The sequence below is a fragment of the Scleropages formosus genome, chromosome 8, assembly GCF_900964775.1.
Source record: "Scleropages formosus chromosome 8, fSclFor1.1, whole genome shotgun sequence".
Classification (NCBI taxonomy): domain Eukaryota; kingdom Metazoa; phylum Chordata; class Actinopteri; order Osteoglossiformes; family Osteoglossidae; genus Scleropages; species Scleropages formosus.
Genome location: NC_041813.1, coordinates 32,145,552 through 32,169,616, shown reverse-complemented (window position 1 = coordinate 32,169,616; position 24,065 = coordinate 32,145,552). Strand labels below are relative to the sequence as shown.

The following is a 24,065-nucleotide window of genomic DNA, read 5'->3' as shown; positions in this document are numbered from 1 at the left end:
GCCCCGCTTCCCACCCCGCCTCCCACCCCTCAACACCCTCCCCACACCCCATGCGGCCCCACGTGGCGCCCCCAGCCCGCCCCAGTCACGTGCGCGTGCTACACGTGTGTGCGACTTTAAGGCACCATCAGTCACTACTGTGAAAATCATTCATTGCCATTGGAAATTTGATGAAAGGGGAAGGGAAACGGGAAGGGGAAGGGGAAGGGGAAGCCAGCACGCTTGCCAGCGTGATCCTCCCCTCCACTACGGAGCAAAGCCCGTACTTCACCCGTGGGAAGAAAAGACGATCCAGAAGGACGTGGCCCCAGAACCGCCTGCCCGAGGCACCGCTGAAGAACAGGCCGAGGCCCGCACCTACGGCCGGATCATCTTCCGCACCTGCATCGACACGCATGGCCTCCGTTCACAAAGAACGCCCCGAGAGAGAGTAGCGACTCCAAGACCTCGGCGACGACCGCTTCCTGTCCCCCACATCTGGCCCAGCTCATGACGAGACTATTTCAGTACAATAGTGCCCCTAGCGGAGCTTACCTGCTACAGCACCTGTCATCTACTCGCTCGTCCCTCCCACAGCGGCCCTGCAGCGTCTCATGTCAATCCAGGGAGGTGCACCATTAACCCCAGCCCCCATCCCCCCACCCTGAAACACACCCACCCCCACCGCCTCCCCCGACTCACCGGCTGCGCTCTGCAGTTCTCCACCAGAGGACACTTACGGAGCGGCGGGGACAGCGTCCTCGCACAGGGACGGTCCCTCGGCCGCATGGACCGCGGACCGGGGAGACGGTTAAGCACAGGCATTGACGGGGGACACCCTGCTCACCTGCTCTTGGGTCAATGCTGATGAATGAGCTCAAGGGGTGGGAACAAGCCAGCTGACAAGCTGACCCACCGTGGGCTGCAGTGAATCCCACGAGAACAGTACAGACTGTGGTCAAGTGCAAATTGTACTGATTCAGCTCACAAAATACTGGAGGGATGACCACCGGGACTCTGCTGATGCGAAAGGAAGTGCCGTCAGGGCCACCACACAGCACGGACGAGTTGGCATCCCCGTAGACTGTTTTACCCTGGGGACACTGAAGGAGCAGCCAGCAGCTTTGCGCCAGAGGCCAGGAGTGAGGAAAGGACCGTGGAGCAGCTAAGCGCTACTCTTAGTCTCCAGCACCTGCGTAGGACTGAGCGTAACGGAGCATAAGTGACCAGCAGCGCCTAGCACTGACAGGACTGCGCTTTCCCGCCTTTCCGTCTCCACCGAGCTCTGGCGACACAAGGAAAACAACGCTTCCGAAAGAAGGTACCATCAAACATTCCTAAAAGAGTACTAAAAAGCTCGTTTCAAAACACGTCGGCTTCCGCGGCCGGTGTCAAATGACTGGGGTTTTAAGTCTTCTGGAAGAGACCGGGTCGTGTAGGAAACCGGTTCCGACATTTCGTTTCCCGTTGGAAGCATCTTCAGGGAGCTTCCACATCTTACTGGATGTGAACCAGAGTGCTTGACAAGGGTGGGTGCGTTTATGGGTGGGGTCAGGGTCGAAGCTCGTAGCCGGTGGTCCCATTGGGTGGTGCCCCTGCTGTATTTTCCACCTGCACCGTTATCTTTCGAGTTACTGGTTGGCTCGTTGATCCGATCTTCCGTGCGAGGCAGTCGGGTCGTCGTGGGTCTGGAATGAAGATTCGAAATGAGGGGTGTCCCGCTCCTTGATATAAAGCTCGCTGTCTGCACGCATCCCAACCCAACCACTAAGGGACGCGCATGCCGGACAGCGACTGCGGAGAGACCCTTGATAAGGATCAAAGATCCCCCCCCAAGGTACTCGAGTGACACCTGGGAGGCTGTACATTTCAGCGTTTCTGCTTTCAGCTCCAACACTTTGCTCATGCAACGATAAATAAAGCACCATGGGACTTGACACAATTCCCCGGTGGCATTTACACTGAATTACTACGAGTACCACCGTAGGTAATACCGCTACAGGTGAGCCCCAAACAGCTGACACCTTCCACCAGAGCATCTTACACTGTTTTACCCATTTACAGAGCTGGCTACTTTGGCCTCCTCCAGCTCAGGACGACTACTTCAACCCAGGGCACAACGGCAAGAGGTGGGACTCGAACCTCTGACCTTGGAATGCAACACCAAAGCTCTAAGTGTGATAAGACATGGCCATTCAGAAGTACGGTAAGAAGAGACACAGCCAGTAGAAAAAACATTTATTTTGTAGATAGAAAATTATGGGAGAGAGTTGTGGGCCAACATGATTTGTGTAAAGAGGTGTCAACAAGAGGCTCGGCGGAGCAGCAGGGCGTGGAATCCCGCGTCGCGTTCTCCGGCACACCTAACACGGTCACAGGAAGAGCACATGCAGACAGTGGATCGAAGAGCGGAACCACATGTGCCAAACCTATTTCTCCGCCGTGGTGTCCCCTGCAGCAGGCAGGTTTTACTGCCGCTCGGTGACGCATGTCGACGACTCAGCCCTGAGGACAAGGGGGACTCGAACAGGGCGAAACGAAAGCAACCCAAAGGGAGGTGCTGTGAAAAATAAAACCCCCCCTCACTAAGTCAAATGAAGGTACAAAAGTGGACAAAGCAATGGAAACAGAACCCTAACTTTTACAGCAACGGTTCAGCTGCCGCAAGTGAGAAAACCACAGCGGTGCCGAGCCTCTGTCCTCACCGAGCTGGGGGACCACGGACCCCTCGCAGCCGGGGTCAGGGCTACGCTGCTGGGAACAGAGGGGACGGACGAGGGGGCGCTCCACATCCGGGACTCCCCTCAGTACTCCTCCGCCTGGCCGTCCATCTGGTAGCCATTCTCCTGGGACATGTAGGCTCCCCCGGGGGGGGCTACTTCCTGCTCCATCAGCCCGTCCTCACTGCCCTCCTCGGGTGGCACCGCAGACACCGGCTCCCCATTACTGCCCCCGTCTGGCCCCATGCGCTCATCCTTCCTGTCGCGATCACCCCGCTCCCTCTTGTGCTCGCGATCTCTGTCTCGCTCTCGGTCGCGATCTCCCCTCCTCCTGTCACGCTCCCGTTCCTTGTCTCTGTGACTGCGCCGACGGTCGCGATCCCGCTCGCCTCGCTCGCCCCGCTCCTTTCCCCTGTCCTCGCCATCACCCGCGCTTTCGACGCGCTCTTCCAAGCCGGGGTCCTCAAGCACGTGGTCGGCCCCGTCGCCTTGGCCGTCGGGCAGCCCTACTCCCGCCTCCTCGCCACGCTCCCTCTTCCTGTCCCTGCTGCGACTCCTCCTCTTCCGCTCCCTGTCCCTGCTCCTCTCTCTGCTCCTGTCGTCACCCCCCCTCTCCCTATCCCTGCGACGGCTGCCCTCTTCCCCAAGGGGCCCTGTTGGCGCCCCCCTGTCTGCTCTCTCCCTGTCGCGGGAGCGTGAGCTGCGGCGCCGTCTCTCCCTGGACCGTGATCTGCGTCGCTCTCCACGGTCTTTGTCCCGGTCCCTTTCCCGGCTACGGTCAGCTCGCCGGTCAATACCGCGGTCTCGGTCTCTATAGAAGGGCAGAGATACAGGATTAAAGACCACTTTGCACTCTCTCTTACACACACACACACACACACACACAGAGCTTCACATGCAGCACTAAACACATGCAACTCACCCTCCGATGGGCCGGTCATCATATCTCGAGGTGTCGTCTCGTCCTGAGTGCTTGATGTTGACGTCAGCACCCCCTCTGCGCGTGCCGCCTAGACCCCCACCTGGTGCAAAGGAGACCAATGGCAGTGAATATTCTGGCACACAAGGACCCGCAAAAGGCAGGAGTCAGAAAGTGTAATTCCACACCTAGCCTGCGGGGGCGCCATCCTTTCACAGTTCGTCCCCTCTCCACGTCAACAAGCACCCTCCTCCCGTCAATCTTCTTACCATCAGCGTGCTTGTAGGCAGCTACACATGGACAGTGAGAAAAGTTAATAGCTGTGCAAATTAGTCTCAAAACAATGAGCAAAGGTTCACAGAAAACACTGACTCAAACTAAATATGGTAAACCGGAGGACCAGCACCAGAGCCTTCCTGAGCACACATCAATGACCCAACAGTCTTTCAAAAATCGTCCCCGTCCGCGTAACTGCAACTTCTCTTTAGTGACCTTCCGAACTGACCGATGACGATTATGACATGATATTTGGGCAGGGCGGTGGCACAGCGAGTAACGCTATTGTCTCAGTGCCTGGCTGGTGCAAGAGGACGTGGGTTTAATCCCCATCAGTCTGTGTGGAGTTTACATGTTCTCCCTGTCTCTGTGTGGGTTTTCTCTGGGTGCTCTGGTTTCCTCCCACAGTCCAAAGACATGCTGTTCAGGTTCCCCCAGAGTGTGTGAGTGACAGAGAAGAGTGTTCCACTGGTGTATGGATGAGTGACCCGTTGTAAGTAGTGTATCGAGCAGTGCAAGTTACTTTGGTGAATAAGGTGTGTGGGCTGATAACACTACATAGAGTTCAGTGGAAGTCACTTTCGAGAAAAGTGTCTGATAAATGAAGTAACATTAATACGATATGATATTGTAATAACCCTTAGTATTACCCTCCAAGCGGACCACAGGAGGAGCCACACTTACACAGCTCAGCACGCCCACGTGGAAGTGCACACGCTCCGAGCTGTCCACATACAAAGACAGCAATGAAGACCAAGGCACCAAATGCGTGTGTGCATGCAGATTACGTTAATGTACGGCGAACATGCAACAAAACATTGACGAGGGAAAACAGACTTTATTCATTCCGCACAGTGAACACAAAGTTCACCGAGTGTCTGCAAGCACCACATCAGCACTCACACAGGTCACCGGACATGTCACACAGCAGGGTGACATTCGCTGGTGTGTGTGTGTGTGTGTGTGTGTGTGTGAGATTGTGTACACTCACAGTGCATGTCCCTCTCGTGCTCGTATTCAATGAAGGCGTAACCCCTGGGTTTGCCCGTCCTCTTGCTGTACACAATGTAGATCTGGGAAGGGAAGGGAAGACACTCAGACACCAAGCCTTCGGTAAACGCACGTGCGCGCGCGCACACACGCACACTTACTCGCTTAATGGGGCCATAGACTTCGAACTCACGGCGAAGCTTGGACTCTGTCGTATCGTAATTCTGTTTAAAAATGAAAATAAAAACACACGTGCATTAGCCAGAGGTTCCGGGGCTTGTTCTGCAGGTGCGACACATACACACCTCTGGCACATGAACACACTCACCACTCGAGCCACGAAGAGAGTCTTGAAAGCATCTCCCTGGGCATTGGGGTCGTTGTGTGGGTCCCCTGAAGAAAGAAGTCAAAGTCACATGGCGCCAATCAAGCGGCGGCATCGAGCGTCGGACGCGTGACGATGACAGCGTGCTACAGGGCACCGCCCGCCCCCGCGTACGACAGTGAGGGCAACCCACGCTGCGCGGCACCGACCACACTTACACAACTTGAGTTCATCCTCCATGACCGTTTGCCTCCTTTCGATCTTCTCCCGTCTCTGCGACACAGACACACATGAGCTCAGCCGCCCTCAACAGACCAACGCACTCCGGTGGCGCGGCAGCCCCCGAACCCTAACCCTAACCCACCTTCCTCTCCAGCCGCTCCTCCCTGGTCTCGGCTCTTGTGGGCGGAGGAGCATCCCGGGGGTCCTGCAGCGTGAACACAAACTGTGAGGAGAAAGCGAAACCAGAGGCCCTAGCCAGGGGATGGGGGGGGCCTTACCTCGAAGTGGCGGATGAACGGGGCGATACCGCAGTACGGCTGGTTGTGGTGCTTCTCGTGGGGCAGCTTAGAGAGCTGCGGAAGAAACGGTATGGGGTCTCGCGGCGCGAAAAGCGCCAACAGGTTCGGTGGGAGGAACTGCGTCATCCTTCACCTGCGGGGGAGGGGCGCGAGGGCGGGGTCACGAGCACAGCAGCCAGCGCACGGGACACAACAAGGGTGGTCCTGCGGGCGGGCGGTCGCGCGCACACACGCACGCACACAGTCTCCGAGTCCGAGGGCCTCCATAACATAAGTTTTAAGGAACGGACGGAACACTCGGTCGGAATTCATCACCGCCGGGTGTCATGTTCGTGCGCCGAGAGCGAACGAAAATAAAATAAAACAGAACTGAAAACAACACAGTGACTGAGAGTGACCAGCGGTGCAGTGAGCGAGTGAAGGACGAAGTGACGGACTCCAGTGACTCCTCCGCTTTCTCCCGTGCACCGGCACACAGTAACGCCCAGTTACCTCGTTTACCACACTTATTACGGCCGCCCATGATGACTTGACTCGTCTTGACCACTTCTCAATTTCGTCACTTGCAGCGTCCCGTGGCCTGAGCCCAGTGTGTGAGTGTGTGTCCATCCGGTGGCCCGCGCGCCCACCGCTCCGCCACTCGTCTTACCTCAACCGCGCATTCGGCCTCCTGCAGACGGGACCGGGATCGGGACGCGCTGAACAGGGTTGGGTTGGGTTTGGTGCGGTTCGGTTCGGTTCTTTCGGTAGCGGCTCGTCCCACTACAATGAATGGCTCGCGCTCCACTCGCCGCGTTTCCGACTCAAAATGGCGGGGTGACCGGAAGCGCGACATCGCAATCTGCTTTACGGCACCGCTGTGACGTAGAACCTTTTCTGTGTGACGGGACAAGGTGCGCACGGCGGGGAGGCCCGCTCTCGCCTCGAGCTGTTTTCCTTGTAGGATTTGTGGCGAATTCCTCTGTAAACCCTGGTAAAAAGTGGAACTAGAAGGGTGTGCACCTTGAGCCAGTTTTATTACCGTTGTAATTATGTGTAAATATTTGTTTCACATGTACTGTGTGGTGTAGCTCATTTAGTATTGAGCGGGAATATTCAAGGGCCGGGAAGTGTGCGTTTCGCTCCTTTCCACACCACAGCGATACACTGCCCCCCCCCAAGCGGAAGCCTGGCTTGTGCTTCACTGCTAGTTTTGACGAGCATGCTGTGCACAGAATGGAGCCTGTGAAGCATTTTCTCCCAACATGGAGGGAGGAATTGGAAACAGCAGAGATGCACGTTGTTCTGTTTGTACCCTGTCCAGTGTTGGTAAACTGCATGGAGGCGGATTTGTTCCAATGCGTCCCATTTGGATTCGTACATTTTACGTTAATTTGTTCATTGAGCTGACGCTTTACTCCAAAGCAACTGACATTTACCCATGTACAAAATAGCTCACTAAAAGTAACAAGTTCCAGATGAAGGGCCTTTCCTCCATCCACACTAGACCATGTTACTGGTCAACAGCACCGGAGGCAACTTACCTGAACGTATTTATTTAACTTTCCAACAACCCCAACACTTACACCACAGGCCAAGTCACATGACACGTGTACAGAACATGGTCTTTATTGTGTTATCGAAACAGATGCACAGTACAGGCCATCTTGGTTTCCGTACACCTGCAGGCTGCACATCCAATCTCCTCTAGAACTTCTGGAACTGCTTCTTGGCGCCAGCAGCCTTGGTGACTTTGAGGACGTTGAACCTTACCGTCTTGCTAAGAGGTCTGCACTCTCCCACAGTCACAATGTCCCCAACCTGGATGTCTCTGCAGAGAGAGTTGCAGCTTCAGTCATTCAGCCACTCCAGCATTAGATTAAAATGGGAACTTCACATTTTTAATACAGGAACAAAGCTGCACTGCTTTCATCTATGTGCAATAAAGATGTGCCAATTAAAATACTGAAGAAAGTGTTGCATCAGTGTTGCCTTAAGGCATTGTCCTCAGAGTAGCTAGGTAGACCATCGTGAGAAAAGACATCATTTGCAACACTAGTCTCTGCAGAAGGAAAAAAGCTGTCTACTATACATAAATTAAAATGGAACTTAAAAATGTCCTACACTTGTTCAGTCAATAAAAGCACAAAAATATGCTAACCTTGTGAGATTCTACAATATCCCCACACAAGCAGGTGTATGTAGAGACAAGAAAAACCATGGCCACCTTACCTGAAAGCAGGGGACAGGTGGACAGACATGTTCTTGTGCCTTTTCTCAAAGCGGTTGTACTTGCGAATGTAGTGCAGGTAGTCCCGCCTGATCACAATGGTCCTCTGCATTTTCATCTTTGTTACCACACCTGCAGGAAGAGGGGACAGAGAAACTTCAACTGGCTGAAAAGAAACTATTAGAGATACTTCAGATCTCAGGGGGGTCACCTAGAGGATGAGAAACTGAAGCACAAGGAGAAGTCCTTGGAAGGTAAACCCAAGTAACCAGGAGAGATGACGTGAGTGAGAGCGCACTTAAGGCCACATCGGTCTTGCCAAGAGGCAGTGTCCTCAGAGCCCAGTTGGCTTGGAAGACCATCGTGAAAAAGACATATGCGGTGAAACCTCACAGCTGTTAGAGCAAGCTTCAGCTGGAGCACGTGTTCTATTCCAGTTGGCTCCAGCGACATTAAAACTGAAGCAGCACACAAGCTCACCTGACAGGATGCGGCCACGGATGGATACATTTCCGGTGAAAGGACACTTCTTGTCAATGTAGGTACCCTCAATAGCCTGAGGGAAGGAGGGATTTCAATCAACTTATCAATTGCAGGCTCTGTCAGACTGCCCCAGACACTATCAGCCAACAACAAAGCACCCTTTGTGACAGTCTAACACGGAGATGCCCTTTCCCAGTGAGTTGCATCAGTATTGCCTTAAGGCAGTGTCCTCAGAGTAGCTAGGCAGACCATCGTGAGTATAGACATCATTTGCAACTCAAACCTGAATAACCTATTTGCAGGTTCATCCTCATAAGTTGAAGGCTGATAGGTGAGCACAGCACCGCTGTTACAAAAAACACACACAACCTTAATTTGTCTATCACTGACAATTGTCTTGCCAATTTTTAAGCGCATGACAAACACGTGAATGTTTATGTTGTCATTTTGCGACTATTGAATAAGGGATAAACCTTTATGCAGCTACTTGTGTGACGTACATTAATCACATGATGGAATGTGACAAGTTGTGCTTTAGAATCACATGTCTGATTCCAAGTCTCTTTCTGTTGACATAATGCACTCATTGTATTGCTTTCAGGTAAAGTACTTGCAAAATTAATAATTGTAAATAAGTGCATTTCACCTGCAGCAGTTAGTCTCATGAAACAGAACAGAAAGATGCCCAGTTAACACATCTTTCCCCACATCCCCTCTCTCACCTCCCTAGGAGTCTTGAAGCCCAGGCCAACACTCTTATGGTAGCGGGGAAGCTTCTCCTTGCCTCCTCCCTCACCTGCCAGAACACGTTTTTTGTTCTGGAAGATGGTGGGTTGCTTCTGGTACGCCCTCTCGGTCTGTGGATAGAAACCCAGTGCAGTGAGGACAGGCCGAGCAGCACAGAAACGGAGGCTGTGTGCGTGTGTGGTGACACCAGACTGGGAAGTGAGAGCACCAAGCGAGCCGCTTTCGTGAACAATGAATGATCAGCAGTGCCTTAACCACAAAGCCTGGACGACAATGGCAGAATAAGGCCAAATTTCGCTACTGCGCCCAGTTTTAACGCTGCAGTTAAACTAACACATATATAATATATGTGACTGATGCTGCAACTCAACTGTTAGCATGAGAGCTAACACTGTCGAATACATGATCACATGCAGCGAGCTCGCCATTTTTTCCCGCCCCTACGAAGCGTAACACGTTAGTTAATTGACTTTTCTACAAGTATATGAAGTCAGGGCTGCAAAATGTTCTTCCTTTTTCCTGTTCAAGGCACAAAGAAGTATCGACACGCGGCCTAGTAGGCTAGTTACGTTAGCGACAGCGGCAAATAACTGCTTCAAATAAAACAATGTCAGCATACAAATATTGACTAATAAACGCGCACACTCTCATCTTAAAAAATAGTTGTATTTGCTGAAAAAGCAACGGATCGGCCCCACCGCGCAGCGAGCCTCACCTGTGCGTCCGCCATCTTTACCCGCCTGGTCAGAAAGAGACCCAGGAAGCCACGCGGCCCTGCGAAGACGCCAGCTAACGGAAGTGGCGTTAGGGAGCCAAGCCTGCCCTCGGCGTGAACAGGAAGTGACGTTCGGGTCAGCTGGATTTGAACGGAGTGGAAGGGGAGGAGAGCTTCGAGACGAATATTGACAGTAGCGAAGAGAATCGCAACAGTTTCACAGAGGACGTGCTTTGCGCGACCGTACGGGATCCTCATTTATCTGTACTGGGTTTGTGGAGCTCCTCCCATCTTTTCCTTTCTGCATTCACTTGACCGCAGGTCAGCGGAGGAGCCGGAAGCGGCGAACGCAGCGCGAGCCGGAGAAGATGGCGGCGCCGTCGGGCGGAGAAGTGGATGCGGGTGAGCCTTCGCTTGTGTGTGTGTGTCGCAGTGACACGGCTGAGAGAGCGGGACCCTGCGGGGACACCCGGGCCGACCGCCCCCCCGTAGGCAAACATAAGGCTCGAAGGGAAGCTGTCCGCGCGGCCGTGGAACGCAGCGCAGCGCAGCGCAGGAAGGAGGAACGAGGAAGTGCAGGTGGAGGTGTAACAATAACACTGTAACAGTAATAGCTGTGTGGCGTCACCCCGACCAGGACACTGACTGAAAGGAACGGGGCGTTGTCGTCGTCGTCGTCGTCGTCGTCGTCGTCCTTGTTGTTATTGTCGATGTCGTTACTCTTATTTCCTCTATTATGTGTTGCTCTGTTGAGCCAAAGCGCCTCCCTCCGACTCCGTCTGGGAGCACAGCGGCCCGGGGCCCAACGCAACGTGGACTGGAACCCCCAGCCTCAGCTCCACTCCGTGCTTGTGTGCAGTAAGTAACAGACAGTGATTGTTACACACTCATAATCAGTCTCCTTCTGTTCTGTGTTCCCAGCGAACGGCAATGACCAGATACTGGCCGTTGGAACTGCCCTGCTGAAGGAGTGAGTGCCGCCCCCGTGTCCCTGTGCTCTCGGCACCCGCTGCCGTGTCCCCGTCTGTTCCTCTCTCGACATGCGTGCCGCTGGGCTGTGGGGTCGCGCTTCGCTCTGCAACGTGTCCGTCTTTCGCAGCTTTATCTACGAGCGCGTGCGTCGCCACAGCGATGGAAATACCGCCACGGTGACCCGCGGCCAGCTGGGCGGGCATGAGCTCTGCGACCCCAACCACAAGCAGCTGGCGCAGTGTCTGCAGCAGATTGGAGATGAACTAGACAGCAATGTGCAGCTCCAGAGGTGAGGAGCTCCTACTGTCCTAGCACATTAGTTCAATTTGACCTGTCTTTCAACTGTTCTGCACACATTGCATGTACAATGGGGGCGGTTCGCTTTTGCAGCTTCCCCAGGTACAGAGTGGAAAGGTAGAGTAGTCCACCTTTTCACACACATTAAAAATGCTACATGTGAACTAAAAAGGTGTTCGGGACTCGAACTAAGTTGTATCGAGTTCGCGCTCCGTTGGCGGCGTTCCATGTGAGCGGCAGCGTGCCACTTGTCTTCCGTCCCCCAGCATGATCGAGGAGGTCGCGCTGCAGCCCAGCAAAGAGGTGTTCTGCAAGGTGGCCAATGAGATCTTCTCCGATGGCAAGTTCAACTGGGGCAGAGTGGTGGCACTCTTTTACTTCGCGTGTCGCCTCGTCATCAAAGTGAGTCTCTGTACCTCCTCTTGGTACAAGAAGCTGGTGCGCAAACCGTGTTTGATCAGCCACAGCGGCTGTGAACAGGACTGACCGCAGTCCCTTACCATCCCCTGCAGGCTCTGGTGACCCGCCTCCCAGACATCATCCGCACCATCATCAGCTGGACGGTGGACTACCTGCGGGACCACGTGATCGCTTGGATCAGGGAGCAGGGCGGATGGGTAAGTGCTGTGGCGGTTCCGGGAGCTCGGCTGCAGTCCAGTGTCCAAACCTCCCCTCTCTCTTTCTCCATTTCTGTCTGGTGCAGGATGGCATCCGCGCGCACTTCAGCACGCCCACTTGGCAGACGGTGGGCGTGTTCCTGGCTGGCGTGCTCACCACGGTTCTGGTCATGCGGAAGATGTGAGAAGCAGGATTGCGGGCGGGCGAGCAAGAGGGAAGGGGCGAGAGTCGAGCGCTGCGGTCGGAGGGAATCCAAGTGGCCCTTGGCTGGAAGAGACCTTTGGCTTGCACTCTCCGCTGGGGGAAGCTGGGATGCAGCGTTGCACGAACCGCATGGCCCAGGCAGACGACGTGTGGTAAAGGGCAGAGGGACGACTCCTGAGACAGCTCAGCTTACAGGAGGGTCTTCCTGGCCCTCCAGCAGCAGTTAGGTTTACACTCGTCCCATGTCTTCCTCGCCCTGCCTCTGCACGCTGTGGGATGAGCGAGTGGCGTGTGCAACTGGCCCAGGAGTGTAAAAAGTTTACCCCTGCCATCCTAGTGTTCTTGTACCGTACTCTCCAGAGCAGGTTGCCATTGAACCCTTTTTTTTTCCCCTTCATGTCTCCTTCTCCAAGCGTGACACACACAGTTCTCTACGTGTATGGTATACGTTTGCAGTGCCTTCAGCCCTTTTTTTTACTGCGACCTGTTTGATATGGTTTTCTACCTTTATACTGTTTTCTGATGTCCGGTTCTGTTTTGGAGTGCTGGCTCTGTTTTCATAGGACAATAAACTGTTTATAAGAATGCGGTGTGTTTCGGTGGAGAAGTGCCACTCCCGTTATGAATTCCTGGAACATGGTCAACGCGGAATCGCACAGCACTGAAGATGCACAGAGCCATAGAACAGAGGAGGTTTATTGTAAAAACAGTAACAGTGCCCGGTGTAACAACGAGACAAGAGAAGCATTGACATTCCAGCGATGCGACAGACACCTGTTACTTCCTAACACACAGTACTTCGGACACACTCACATTCAGAGTGTACTAAATCACAGCCCAGGTTTACCAGTGTAAGGGCCGTGTGATGGCTCAGCACGCTGGAAGACTTAAGCACGAGCAGGTAAAGGTAGAGTTATGACACAGGGAACAGACGGTGTGTGTGCGTATCGCTTCAAAGTGGTTTGATTCTTCACCTCAGTGGTCATTTTGTGTGACCTGCTCGATTCTCTCACACACACACACACGCAGGAGTGAACAGTCCTAAGTCCAAAGAACCATGTAAAATAGCACCGCAGCTTACCGCCAAATTCCATGTAACACGCTAGTCAGACGAAAACAGCAACAATTCACATGTCGTCACGGACACGCGTTAGTACTGTGAAATCTACACTTATAAAAAAAAAACACAAGTCAATTAGTTCCAGCAGCCATTTGACCACAGCGTCAACCGCACGCTCACGCTGACTGTGACACTTCACGCAGACACAGATGGGCAAAAACAGTTTAACCGAAACTAGTTGACGGTTGGCTGTGCAATAAATGTGTCTGACCTGAAAGCAGAACGGATAAGCGGAGAAAAACTACCTCTAGTCCCTTTAAAAGAAAGTGCACAAGGATGGAGCTGCGAACCGCAACTGCGGCCCCGCATCCACACACAAAGCAGACCTTGTTTGCAAAGAAAACCAATGGGAGTGTTGGAGGGAGGGGCTGGGAGCGTGGCAGACCAACTCTCTGCCGCTTGGCTTAGAGGCCTTCGCTCCTCAAGCCACCAGCATCGTCCAGTCGCTGCCCACCCGACCGTACTGCAGGCACAAGGAGGGGGAGGGACAAAATAGGACAGAGGGTGTTACATGTGAACGTTTATAGGCGGGGGAGGACGCTTCCGTCCCGAAGGGCATCCCCTGCGGTCAGGAACGAGCGCTCACCTGTATATCCGTGAGTTCTTTGTAGAAGCGCTTGGCCAGGTGGGGACCGTTCTTCATCGTGGGAATATTATAGGTCTGTGGGGCAGCAGGGGAACAGGTCACACACACACACACACACACACACACACACACACACACACACACACACACAGCAGGACACTTGGACAGTGAGCAGGCACACTACCTTTCCTCTGTAGAGCAGGCTGCCCACTGGACAGACCACACAAGCTGTACCAGAACCAAACACCTCCAGAACCCGGCCCGAGTCCAGAGCCGCCAGGAGCTCCTTCATTCTGACTGTACGCTCGGTCACCTTGAACTCACCCTGCGGCGAAGGCCAAAGGTGAGGGGTCAGTGCTGTTCCGAGCGCTGCGATGTCAAATTGTCAAAGACTCTTATATTTACATTTTACTGCAGCTTCCTCGCTTAATGCATTTGGAAGTTTGCGTTTCGGAGACCTGTTTCCACACCCAGCCATTAAAGTGTGGAATTCATTCAACTAATTCAACTAATTTCCACAGTGTTTACAGCTTTGTGTCGGCGATCAGCAACAAACCGAGGCACATTTTTACAGACGAATCGGTCAACAAGCGGAAAACGTGGTAAAACCAAAGCTTCTCCATACATTACAGCTTTCTGAGAAACTTGTACAGAGCCGACCTTGAAAATATATTGACTGATGTCGCACGTGCTCATGGGATACATCAGTTTACCATCGGAACTGGTTAGCGAGCTGTGCAAATGACTGACTTCTAAATTAATTCTAAAATCAAACTTATTTTTCATTAAGTTATTTATTCGAGATCAATGTGAGGTTTTTACAGGACCAGCGAACATCTCCATTATTAATCTACTAACTGTGAATCATTGATCAACGGGAACAATTGTGTTAGGAATACACTTCCTGTCTCAGTTGTGTCGTGCGTTTGTATACCACACTCTCCGTCCACCTCCCCCCCGCCCCACCTCACCCACTGGCGCGCCAGGTCCAGCAGCGACTGCCTGGTGACCCCTGGAAGAATGATGCCATCTAGTGGAGGAGTGACCAACTCTCTCCCTGAGAACACACACACAAAAGGATCAAACAGTATGAACACACAGCATTACAGGCATGTGTACCAGAAAAACACACCCGCAGCCGCCTGACGGACAGCACCAGAATCCAGGCCTCACCTCCATCCTTCGTGGTCCAGTAGATGAAGATGTTCATGGTGCCCACCTCGGTGATCTCCTCCTGCTCGCCGTAGAGCCACAGCACCTGCTGGCAGCCCAACTTGTTGGCCTCATGCTGCACGGCGATCGTGGGTCCGTAATTCCTAAGGAGGAGGAGGAGCGGCATCAGACTGGCCTCGGCACCCCCCCACCGTTACTTAGCGCTTTCCTACCTCACTGGGACACACACTTGTATTTACGTCAATGTGCGTACCAGGTGACCCTTAGGCAAACGCATGACCTTACAGCAAACGGCCTGTTTACAGCCGGACGCCAACAGCGGAGTCTTTCAGGGTGACCCTTCCATTTCAGCAGCGCACTGGTCACCAGTAACATTATTTATTCGTCCCTGTTACTTACACTGATTTACCCCAGTTTACTCATTTTTTTTTCTCTATTGGTTCAGGACAAGCAGCTATTCGTCCCAACAGCCAAGGACACCCAAACTCACCCTCCGATCTTGAACTCGCCGACGCCCCCCCTCCAGGCCCGCACGTATTTCGGGTCGGCGAGCAGGGACACCGGGTTGAAGGACCCCGTGGCGAAGTAGGGCCCCACGGGCCCCACGATGACAAAGAGCAGGGCATGACACGCCCTCGACACCCCCAGGGAGGGCTGGGGACGACACAAGGCTCACTGTGACACATAGCGCACCTGCAAAGGTGACCTTGGGCGAGATCGTAAAGCAAGAGCTCTGCGGGGGTCCTCACCTCGGTGCCGATGAAGGTGGGCCGTATGTAGAGGCTGGCATCGCATGAGTAGGGCACCCACTCCTGGTCCAGCTCCACCAGCCTCCTGATGCACTCGAGCAACTCGGCCTTGTCAAAGAGCTGCGTGTGGAGGAGAGCGCACGCACGCACACACACAAACACACAAGAGCAAAAGTAAGCCGACCAGATGGGGCAGTAAATCTGGCCCGCCCAAGTGCACACAGGGGGCAGGGCTTATGCCCACCCGGGCCAGACGTGGCGCCACCCACTGACTGAGAGCAGGAAGGACTCACGGGAAGGCAGGAGCGCTCGGCAGAACGGTGCATCCTCTCCATGTTCAGCATGGGCCGGAAGAGGCGTACATGCTTGTCATCACCCCGAAATGCCTTCATTCCCTCGAAGAGCTGGGGGGAGGGCGGAGACAGCGAGCGGTCGAGTCAGAGCAAACAGCATTCCGTTCTATTCAAACGACCTGCCATTAACCTTTCTTTTTTTTTTCCCCATGAAACCTGCAGCCGTGGGGCGAGAGCGCGTGACGGGCCAACGCTGAGCCTCACCTCGATGGAGTAGTGCAGGGCCGACGAGGCAGGGTGCAGCGACAGGTTCTGGAAGGGCGTGATCTGCGGTGCCCCCCAGCCTTCCTGCTGGGACCAGTGGACGGTGAGCATGTGGTCGGAGAAGTGCTTCCCAAACACCAGGGACGAGGGGTCGGGCTTCGGCTTCGAGGTGCCGCTGTGCTCCACAGTCAAGTCGGAAGCCTGGGGGCAAGGCGAGAAGAGGAGTTCAGGGTGCGGCGGGGCAGGTACCGATGAGCACCACCAATGCAAGGTACGTTACCTTGAAGGAAGAGCTGGCGAAGCGCACAGATCCCAGGGCCGGGCAGAAAGGCCAACCACGCCACCTGTGGACCACCTGCTCACCAGAGGGACAGCCAGACAGAAAAAAGGGCAGTAGGTTCAAGAACGTGCTCCACAGCACTACCCACAGGAGTTCCCGGTGTGCCTCCGCTCTGGGTCATCTCACCTTCACGCGCACAGCAGGTCACACACATTCACCCTGAGATGGGCCACAGCAGCTCTGAGGTGCCCATTGAGAAGAGGGTCTCGTCGAACCCTAGGCGGCTACTCACTCCACTGGATTATACACGTGAACCGCGCTGCGCTGCACACCTACACCTACACCTACACCTAACCCTAACCCTAACCCTAACCAGCAAGACGAGGACGAAGTATTAACCGCCGGGTCGGGTCATCAGGGCTTGTGCTCAGCCCGAGGCCACTGACCTCCGAGCTCCGAACCGGCGAAGGGCTCCCATTAGTAACTGCAGACAGATGCAAAACGCTCGTGACGGTCCGTTAATGATTGTCAGAGAACACACGGAGAGAGAGAGACAGACAGACACACACACACACACACTGATCTTTGGACTCACCGCTCTCAAAGCCGCCATTGCCACTGCGTGTCTGAAGAACTGAGGCTGCGTCCAAAGCAGGGCGCCTCCCCGTAGAGGACACACCGCCACCGCTGATTGGACGGGAAAGGAGGCTCCGCTCCTGATTGGGTATGCAACGAAGACACACCCCTCAACAGAGTCACCGCGCTGCTGATTGGACGGAAGAAGGGACCACCCCTATATCACATTACGATCGCCAGTGATGGAAGCCGCTGTAGTGATGCTGCGCTCTAATGCTTTGCCGTATTTTCATACTTTCTGCAAGTTTTGGAGCCTGTGCGAGTACATCATTAAAGACTAAATATAAAAAAGTTGTAAATCGAGCGCTGCCACAAGGTAGGTGTGGCTGTGTATGTGCTCTCTGATTGGTTCAGAGTACGACCCGAAAAAGCCACGTGATTGGCCCCGGGCTCGGGGGCGTTGCTCCTGCCGGCACTCTCTGCGGAAAAACCGATCCAGGATCAGTGTGTTTTCCACAGCTCCGTTTTATGCAACAGGAGCCACATTGTTATACTGATCTGAGGTGGGTTTTGGAGCTGTTGCAATAGTTTCCTGGTGTTGCAGCACAACACAAGTAACCACAAAGACTCCTTTGTTGCCGCAGGAAAGAAATATGAGAGGGGAATGAAAATGAGCTGAACGAGAGAAAGAAGTACTTTGTACCTTTTAATAAAGCAGGAACACGGAATGTCGGATCGGTTTACACTTAGTATTTCTTACAAACCCGTTTTCCTTATTATTATTGCTAAGTAGTTGTACATTCCTTTCAGATCAGATACCTCTCAAGTCGACCTTTTAGGTCCCACTTTTACAGTGAATCACAGAGACAGTGTCCTGAAGTACAGGAGTACTGCTGTCTCCACTGCTCTGTGTGTGACTAGCCATATTCATGTTAGTATGGAGTTCACCTTCATTATTAACAACATGTCCAGCGCAAGGTCATGCTGTTCTGGAGTCTATCCTGGAAGCCCAGTGCGTGAAACAGCCGAAAGCATCACGGGGTAATCACGTGCAGTCACCACACACACACACACACACACACACACACACACACAAAGGGCAGTTTAAACTCACCCCTCCCCGTGAAACATTTTTGGAGTGTGGGAGGAAACCCGAGCACTTGGAGGAACCCCCACTAGCTGCTGTGTCATCGCACTGCCCTCTACACAGAGATGTGAATAAACACTGACGCTTCCCCTCACAGTACCTTTATTGTTTTGTTAAGCAGGTCAGCAGGATTCCAAGCAGTACTCAGTTGTTTCAAGATTCGTTCACATTATTCATGTGACGGGCGTGTATCACTAGCAGTGGCACATGCAGAATGTAGTTTATCTCACTCTGCTCAGCATTTAAAGCAAAAATTAATTCTGTGTCACAACCCAGCACACGCTATGCTGGAGAATTTAACGGCGTTGCAACCAATCACATCCAGAGAGATTAATTAAAAAAAAAAAAAAAATTTTGTGAGCACAAATGGGCGGCTCTTGCACTCACTGATCCTGACTACCTCAACGTCATTTCAGGAGGCTCCACAGAAACATTCTGCTCCCCACGGGTCATTTAACCTGACTTTTGTGGCCATAGTTCAGCTCGGCCCCCCCGCTCAGCAGCAGCTCAATGCCGGTGCAGAAGGAGGCGTCCGCTGCCAGGAACAAGGCGGCCTGTCCGCACTCAGCCTCCGTCCCCATGCGGCCCATCAGCTGTCAGGGACAGAAGAGAAGCGGCAGTAAAATGCAGAGCGGGCAGCCGAAGCACCGAGCGACAGGCTTCACCGCAAGCCACGAGATGTGTTCCCAGTGACTGCACTCGCCTGCGCGTCCTCGCCGGCTTCGATGGTGGCAGCGGCGTTTCCCGTGTGCGCAGCCAGCTCCTCCCAGAGCGGCGTCATCACATTTCCGGGAGAGATGCTGAAACAGAGAGAAGCACAATGTGCCAGGGACCAGCCAGGTGCCGGGCATCTGACACACACACACACACACGCGCACACGCGCACACGCAGACCAGCACAGCCGCAGTGGAACTTTTTCTCGGTCCCACGTTACACCTCCCAAGAACAGTAGAACACGGCAGTTTTTTTGCAGCACCGCTGTGCCTGTGCCAATTACCCATGTCGCCAGCTCAGTAAACACCACTAAGGAGCAAGTCGTGGACAGGATTCTTGAACAACTCACCAGTTCACCCGCACCCTGTGCTGACTTTCGTCAATAGCCATGGCCTTGGTCATGGCCGTGATCGCCCCCTAGTGGAACAACAGCCACACTGAGGCCTTGCGGCGTGCTTTGCAAACACTCCCGAAACGCAAGGCTGTGCAAAGGGTGTGTTATCGGTCTCTGCTCACCTTGGTGGCCACATAAGGGACGGCGTGCCGCTGACCGATGGAGCCCACCAGACTGGACACGTTGATCACGTTCCCCTGGCAGCGGCGCAGGTGGGGCAGGGCGTACTGTGGAGCAGAGCACATGGGTGAAAGGATGCGGTCATCAAGTGGTCAGCTGACACCTCGTCCCTCGCACCTTACCTTGGTGGCCAGGAAGTAACTGAGAAGGTTGAGGTCAAGCAGCTCTCGAAACTCATCCGCTGTGGTCTCATCTATCAACTTGTGCGGGGGGTCTGACGGAGACAGTGGGAGGGCAGACGGACGGGTCACTCCCCGTCCACGCAACACTTACACCCGCCGTACATGAGGATCCCCCCTGTGGCTCAGTCTCATATGCAGGACTTCTTTAATCCTGAATAAAGTACATGTCAAAGTACCCGTGGCACTAAGTACCTGTGTCATCATGTCAACAGAGCTCATGTGAGATACATCAAGAGGATGAGAAGGTGACCTGTGTCATCGTCCAAGTTACACCTGGATGCAGCAGGATTCAGAAAAAAGCAAGTAAAACTCACGCCAGCCGGCGTTGTTGACCAAACAGTCAATTCGACCAAACTTGTCCACCGTCACGGAGATGAGCTTCTGTCAAGGAAGGGGAAGAGGGACACAGTGACTGAGTTCCGATCTCTATCTCTCACACACTCACACACACACACACACACACACACACACACACCGCAAAGAACATCACTGATGCCCTCATTCCGACAGGGCAGGTGGACCCCGGACACACTACGTTTGAGCCCACCTGAGATCACAGGGTTTCCGCTCGGACACGCCCCCTCACCTTAATCTCCTCCTCCTTGGTGACATCACAGGACAGGAACATGCAGCAGGCGGGGCCAAGGCCCTTTAGCTCCTCCTCCAGAGCCCGACCCGCCTCCTCTGGGGAAGGGAGGGCTCTTCAACACACACTTCCAGAATGGAACTTGAGGTGTGTGTGTGTGTGTGACAGGGGACAACACTCATTTTCACTTACTGTGAGAGTCACGTGACTAGGGCAATGACAGCCAGACGGAGAGTTGCTCTGATCGCGCGGTTGAAAGCAGCCGGCGGGGATATACACACACACAGAGAGAGAGAGGGAGAGAGAGAGAGACTCACCCCCTCGGGCACAGAAGACCACCGTGGCCCCGTTCTCCGCTGCAGCACAAACAAAGAGTGTGTTGAGTGGGGGACAGAGCGGCTGGGCCTGTGTGTGTGTGTGTGTGTGTTTGCGCGCTCTCAGGTCCTCACCGAACACTTTGACGATGCCCCTTCCGATCCCCTTGGACCCCCCCGTGACGACCACCACCTTGTCGGCGTAGCGCAGTGTCCCGGACATGCCCGATTATCACTTTCTGCCTACACGCGCCGTGGACACTTAGTTTGTGGCTCTTTTTGGTTCCTCCGGATGTCGCTGAGCTCCAGCGACAGAAACGCTCCCACTTCGCTCCAAGTCGCCTCAAACTCATCTCGTGCCTCCTCGTCAGCTGACTGTCAAAGTCTCCCGAAGTCACGTGTTCCGCCGAGTGCGCCGCGCGGTACTGTGGGAAATGTAGTCCTTCCCGACACGTGAGGTGGAAGGGGACTCCGCGTTCCAGCGTCGCGTCATGTTTCCGTTTTCTTCTCATTTAATTAAATTTAACTTAATTTAATTTAACTTAATTTGCTTTTTCCTTCCATTTCACTTGGTCCAAAAGTGACTTTTTCACTTAAGTGCTAATAGTTCATGAGGCCAGGGGGGCGCGGTGGCAGTGGGTTGGACCGGGCCCTGCTCTCCGCTGGGTCTGGAGTTTGGGTCGCTTGGGGTGCCTTGCGACAGTCTGGTGTCCTGTCCTGGGTGTGTCCTCTCCCCCTCCAGCTTTACGCCCTGTGTTGCTGGGTTAGGCTCCGGCTCCCCGCGACCCCGAATGGGACAAGCGGTTCAGAGATATGTGTGTGCGTGTGGGGTTCATCAGGCCACTCGTCCTTCGCACTGTCCATGTGTCCACTCTAGGACCTCGTGTCCATTTCGTCACCGCTGTGGACAGTGAACTTGCAGGTCTGGATCCTGCTGTCCATTGCTGTTCCTGGTGACAGACAGGAGCGTTTCTGTGTGGAAAGTGGAGGTTCTGAGCGCTGGGAGGGATGGGGGGGTTCGGAATGGGCCCGATTAGCGCAAAGGATTGTGGGATACTGAGGGGACATGAGAAATGGGAAAGGACAGGGCGGAGAGCAGCTCCTCACAGCGAGTCCTGTCTCAGCAGCGTGTCATACGCCTGAAAATTCGTACCTCCGCCACACTGACAGCCTCATCCAGTCGCAACCTTGAGAAGGAAGGCGAGAAAAACTCGTGAAAAATCAGGCTGACGACTGTTATTATCGGTGGCACTGTTTTATTATGATGGACAGCAGAACAGAGTACGATTACGATGGAGTCATTCGTGCGACACTTGGTCCATGTGCTCTGCAGAGTGAAAGACACAGGCAGTGATCTGTGAACTTTATTTCTTCGTATCATAAACACCCCAAGGCGCCTTAATGAGAGCGTGTCGTCCAGTGCGCCCAGCGTTCCGACACCCGGCCGGAGTACAAAGAAGGAGAACGGTGAAGGTCACGAGGCAACACCTTCTCGTGATGTTCGTAGAGCACGCGGCACCGGGAAAGCTCACTTTGTTATTTATGAGACATTTTCACAGCGATTTCCTCTCGTATTTTCGGTCGAAGAAACAGCCACTGTTGACGTTCGCATTTTGTTCCGTGTGCAGTGCAGTGTTTTTACGCGCCGAGTTCGAGCTGCTGAGCACATGGTTATGAGCATAGAATACATAGCACATGGTCATGAATAACGAGTGCAGAGAGTGTCGCCGTGCGTCCACCGCAGTGTTTGTTTATATGTAGCGTGTGTATGTTTGTGAAAATAATACGTTCCATTTGTCCCGCGACCCCGTATGGGAGAAGCGGTTCAGAAAATGTGTATGTGTGTGTAACGTATTCTTAGACTCACACACACACACACACACACGCACGCACACAGAGACAGAGAACTGCGCAGGGCCGCCCCGTGCCAGGTGCCCCACCAACCCAGCCCTCCTCAGAGCCGTTCCAGCTGTCGCCCATCGCCGCCACCCGTCACCTGGCTGCGAAGCACAGGTCCCGTGTTTACTTCCTGCGGAGGAACCCGGGGCTGCCCACCATGTCCGCGTGACCCGGTTCCATTCCCAAGGGATCCTGGGAGTCCAGGTCCATGGCGCTGTGAGGCTGGCTCAGCGACTCGTCCCTGTTGCCCTCCGGCCCCCCCCCCAGGGTCACGCTGTTCCTCACGGGCAGGAAATGGGAGAAGGGCAGGGGGCGGTTCGTCACGGACACTTTGGACGCCAGCGTAATAGGAAGTCCGTGATGCGGAGACAGGAAGACGGTGTATCCATCCGCCAGGAGCAGTTCCCTGAAGGTGCAGTCTGCCTCTGTGTACCTGCGCTGGACACGGCAGAGCCATTGGTTCACGTTAGTGGTGACGGGGGTCGGGGGCCGGGTGAGGAGCTGCAGCGTCCGTCGTAGTGACACACAAGAGCTGCAGTGGGAAGGAAGGCGGCGAAAGAAGGAACAGGGGAAGAGGAGAACAACATGCAACATGTCACACGTGGGTGTGTGCCTGGGCTGCGCTTTCCGTCTTACCCGGCCCCTCAGGTGTCCATCGCCGTCCACACACAGGTAGAGGGATGAGCGCACACCCTGGATGACCGTTTGACCAGCTTGCACTGACCGCAGCTCAAGCACACCTGCAAACACACACATGTAAGAGCACAATGACGTGGTGCAGCTCAAGTGTGTGCGAACCCTAGAGGTCAGAGGTCAAGCGGTCAGCACACTCACTGTTTAGTGTCTGCACCGGAGTGCCTCTCACTGCCCCGTCCGGAGCAATCTCCAGGAAAAGGCCGCGTCTGCTGCTCTCTGAGGCATAAACACAGGGCAATGGATGGCGGCACGAGGCTGAGACAGCAGAAGCGCTGTAAAAGCACAGTAAAAACTCAGACGGTACCTGTGTAGAGGTGTCTCTGCCGCACCTGATCGTGAAAGTGCAGCGGAGGACTGTTCGGGACGCCGAGTGGCGCACAGAGGCGCAGCAGCAGAGCGCAGAGACACAGGTGGAGCATCCCTGCAAGAGGGGGATGCGGGACAGAACCCGAGCAGAGAGGCGGAAGGACCGCGGTCCAACGAGCAGGGAAGGAAGCGCGTGGACGGATTGGACAGTCCGCACCCGGTCTGAGGGAGTGCGCGGAAGCGAAAAGCCAGAAACACACACGTCCGGCAGAGTCGGTGCACGGCGCAGCACGGCCAGGTGCGTCCTTTATATAGCGCCGGTGAGCGGCAACAAGGCCGCAGCGCCGACACACGACCAGGTGAGTCACCATGTGCGGGACAGATAACGGTTCATGCGGAAATTAAAAAGGCCTCAAAACGGAGCGCTGTGCTCACTCCCATTTCTCCTTCCACGTTCTCGCCGCTCGGAGAGAATCGCTGAGCCATTCGCGGCCTCTCTCCCTCTCTCCCTCCATCCCTCTGTCTGTTCGTCCCGCAGTCTTTGTCCACCTGTCCCTGTGGCCCAGCGCCGTGGAGCCGAGATGCGCCATCGGCTCTCCAGAGGAATAGCGGCACCGGAGCCCCGTCGGT

The 24,065-nt window shown here is 54.4% G+C and overlaps 5 protein-coding genes and 3 non-coding genes across 11 annotated transcripts; 1 reads left to right on the top strand and 7 right to left on the bottom strand.

The window, feature by feature from the left end:
• Window positions 1-2,202: 2,202 nt before the first annotated feature.
• On the bottom strand, window positions 2,203-6,555 carry LOC108941653 (U1 small nuclear ribonucleoprotein 70 kDa-like). The gene is made up of 10 exons (XM_018764425.1): window positions 6,380-6,555; window positions 5,710-5,863; window positions 5,574-5,636; window positions 5,428-5,482; window positions 5,213-5,277; window positions 5,046-5,108; window positions 4,886-4,967; window positions 3,807-3,908; window positions 3,622-3,721; window positions 2,203-3,510 (listed from the first exon to the last, which is right to left on the bottom strand). The coding sequence occupies exons 2-10, from the start codon at window positions 5,854-5,856 to the stop codon at window positions 2,784-2,786; spliced, it is 1,404 nt and encodes a 467-aa protein (XP_018619941.1). The 5' UTR covers window positions 5,857-5,863; window positions 6,380-6,555; the 3' UTR covers window positions 2,203-2,783.
• Window positions 6,556-7,307: 752 nt separating this feature from the next.
• Window positions 7,308-9,980, bottom strand: rps11 (ribosomal protein S11). Its single transcript, XM_018764459.2, has 5 exons — window positions 9,885-9,980; window positions 9,145-9,279; window positions 8,420-8,495; window positions 7,942-8,071; window positions 7,308-7,540 (listed from the first exon to the last, which is right to left on the bottom strand). Exons 1-5 carry the CDS (start codon window positions 9,897-9,899, stop codon window positions 7,417-7,419), a joined length of 480 nt encoding a protein of 159 aa, XP_018619975.1. The 5' UTR covers window positions 9,900-9,980; the 3' UTR covers window positions 7,308-7,416.
• LOC114911111 (small nucleolar RNA SNORD35) lies at window positions 7,683-7,761 on the bottom strand. Its single transcript, XR_003797891.1, has one exon. It is a non-coding gene; the product is annotated as a small nucleolar RNA SNORD35 (small nucleolar RNA).
• LOC114911113 (small nucleolar RNA SNORD35) lies at window positions 8,240-8,320 on the bottom strand. The gene has a single exon (XR_003797893.1). It is a non-coding gene; the product is annotated as a small nucleolar RNA SNORD35 (small nucleolar RNA).
• On the bottom strand, window positions 8,619-8,697 carry LOC114911112 (small nucleolar RNA SNORD35). The gene has a single exon (XR_003797892.1). It is a non-coding gene; the product is annotated as a small nucleolar RNA SNORD35 (small nucleolar RNA).
• Window positions 9,981-10,003: 23 nt separating the features above from the next.
• LOC108941669 (apoptosis regulator BAX) lies at window positions 10,004-12,535 on the top strand. Of its 2 annotated transcripts, XM_018764451.2 has the most exons (6): window positions 10,004-10,286; window positions 10,806-10,854; window positions 10,984-11,145; window positions 11,420-11,555; window positions 11,666-11,770; window positions 11,857-12,535. In XM_018764451.2, the coding sequence occupies exons 1-6, from the start codon at window positions 10,253-10,255 to the stop codon at window positions 11,953-11,955; spliced, it is 585 nt and encodes a 194-aa protein (XP_018619967.1). In that variant the 5' UTR covers window positions 10,004-10,252; the 3' UTR covers window positions 11,956-12,535. The 2 variants fall into 2 exon arrangements, with proteins under 2 accessions (XP_018619967.1, XP_018619965.1); XM_018764449.2 differs by having other exon boundaries at window positions 11,666-12,535.
• Window positions 12,536-12,651: 116 nt separating this feature from the next.
• LOC108941656 (branched-chain-amino-acid aminotransferase, cytosolic) lies at window positions 12,652-20,922 on the bottom strand. Of its 3 annotated transcripts, XM_018764432.2 has the most exons (18): window positions 20,670-20,922; window positions 20,538-20,576; window positions 20,221-20,318; window positions 19,949-20,015; window positions 19,575-19,666; window positions 19,395-19,499; window positions 19,228-19,295; window positions 18,858-18,963; window positions 16,441-16,518; window positions 16,161-16,361; window positions 15,897-16,007; window positions 15,604-15,723; window positions 15,345-15,508; window positions 14,855-14,997; window positions 14,653-14,738; window positions 13,866-14,006; window positions 13,682-13,756; window positions 12,652-13,558 (listed from the first exon to the last, which is right to left on the bottom strand). In XM_018764432.2, exons 1-18 carry the CDS (start codon window positions 20,755-20,757, stop codon window positions 13,517-13,519), a joined length of 1,824 nt encoding a protein of 607 aa, XP_018619948.1. In that variant the 5' UTR covers window positions 20,758-20,922; the 3' UTR covers window positions 12,652-13,516. The 3 variants fall into 3 exon arrangements, with proteins under 3 accessions (XP_018619948.1, XP_018619946.1, XP_018619947.1); XM_018764430.2 differs by lacking the exons at window positions 18,858-18,963; window positions 19,228-19,295; window positions 19,395-19,499; ... (3 more) ...; window positions 20,538-20,576; window positions 20,670-20,922 and adding an exon at window positions 17,036-18,347 and having other exon boundaries at window positions 16,441-16,515; XM_018764431.2 differs by lacking the exons at window positions 12,652-13,558; window positions 13,682-13,756; window positions 13,866-14,006; ... (5 more) ...; window positions 16,161-16,361; window positions 16,441-16,518 and adding an exon at window positions 18,252-18,756 and having other exon boundaries at window positions 18,867-18,963.
• A 485-nt stretch (window positions 20,923-21,407) lies between these two features.
• LOC108941625 (fibroblast growth factor 21-like) lies at window positions 21,408-23,548 on the bottom strand. The gene is made up of 6 exons (XM_018764390.1): window positions 23,434-23,548; window positions 23,268-23,345; window positions 23,070-23,173; window positions 22,561-22,871; window positions 21,688-21,721; window positions 21,408-21,590 (listed from the first exon to the last, which is right to left on the bottom strand). Exons 1-6 carry the CDS (start codon window positions 23,546-23,548, stop codon window positions 21,408-21,410), a joined length of 825 nt encoding a protein of 274 aa, XP_018619906.1.
• Window positions 23,549-24,065: the final 517 nt, after the last annotated feature.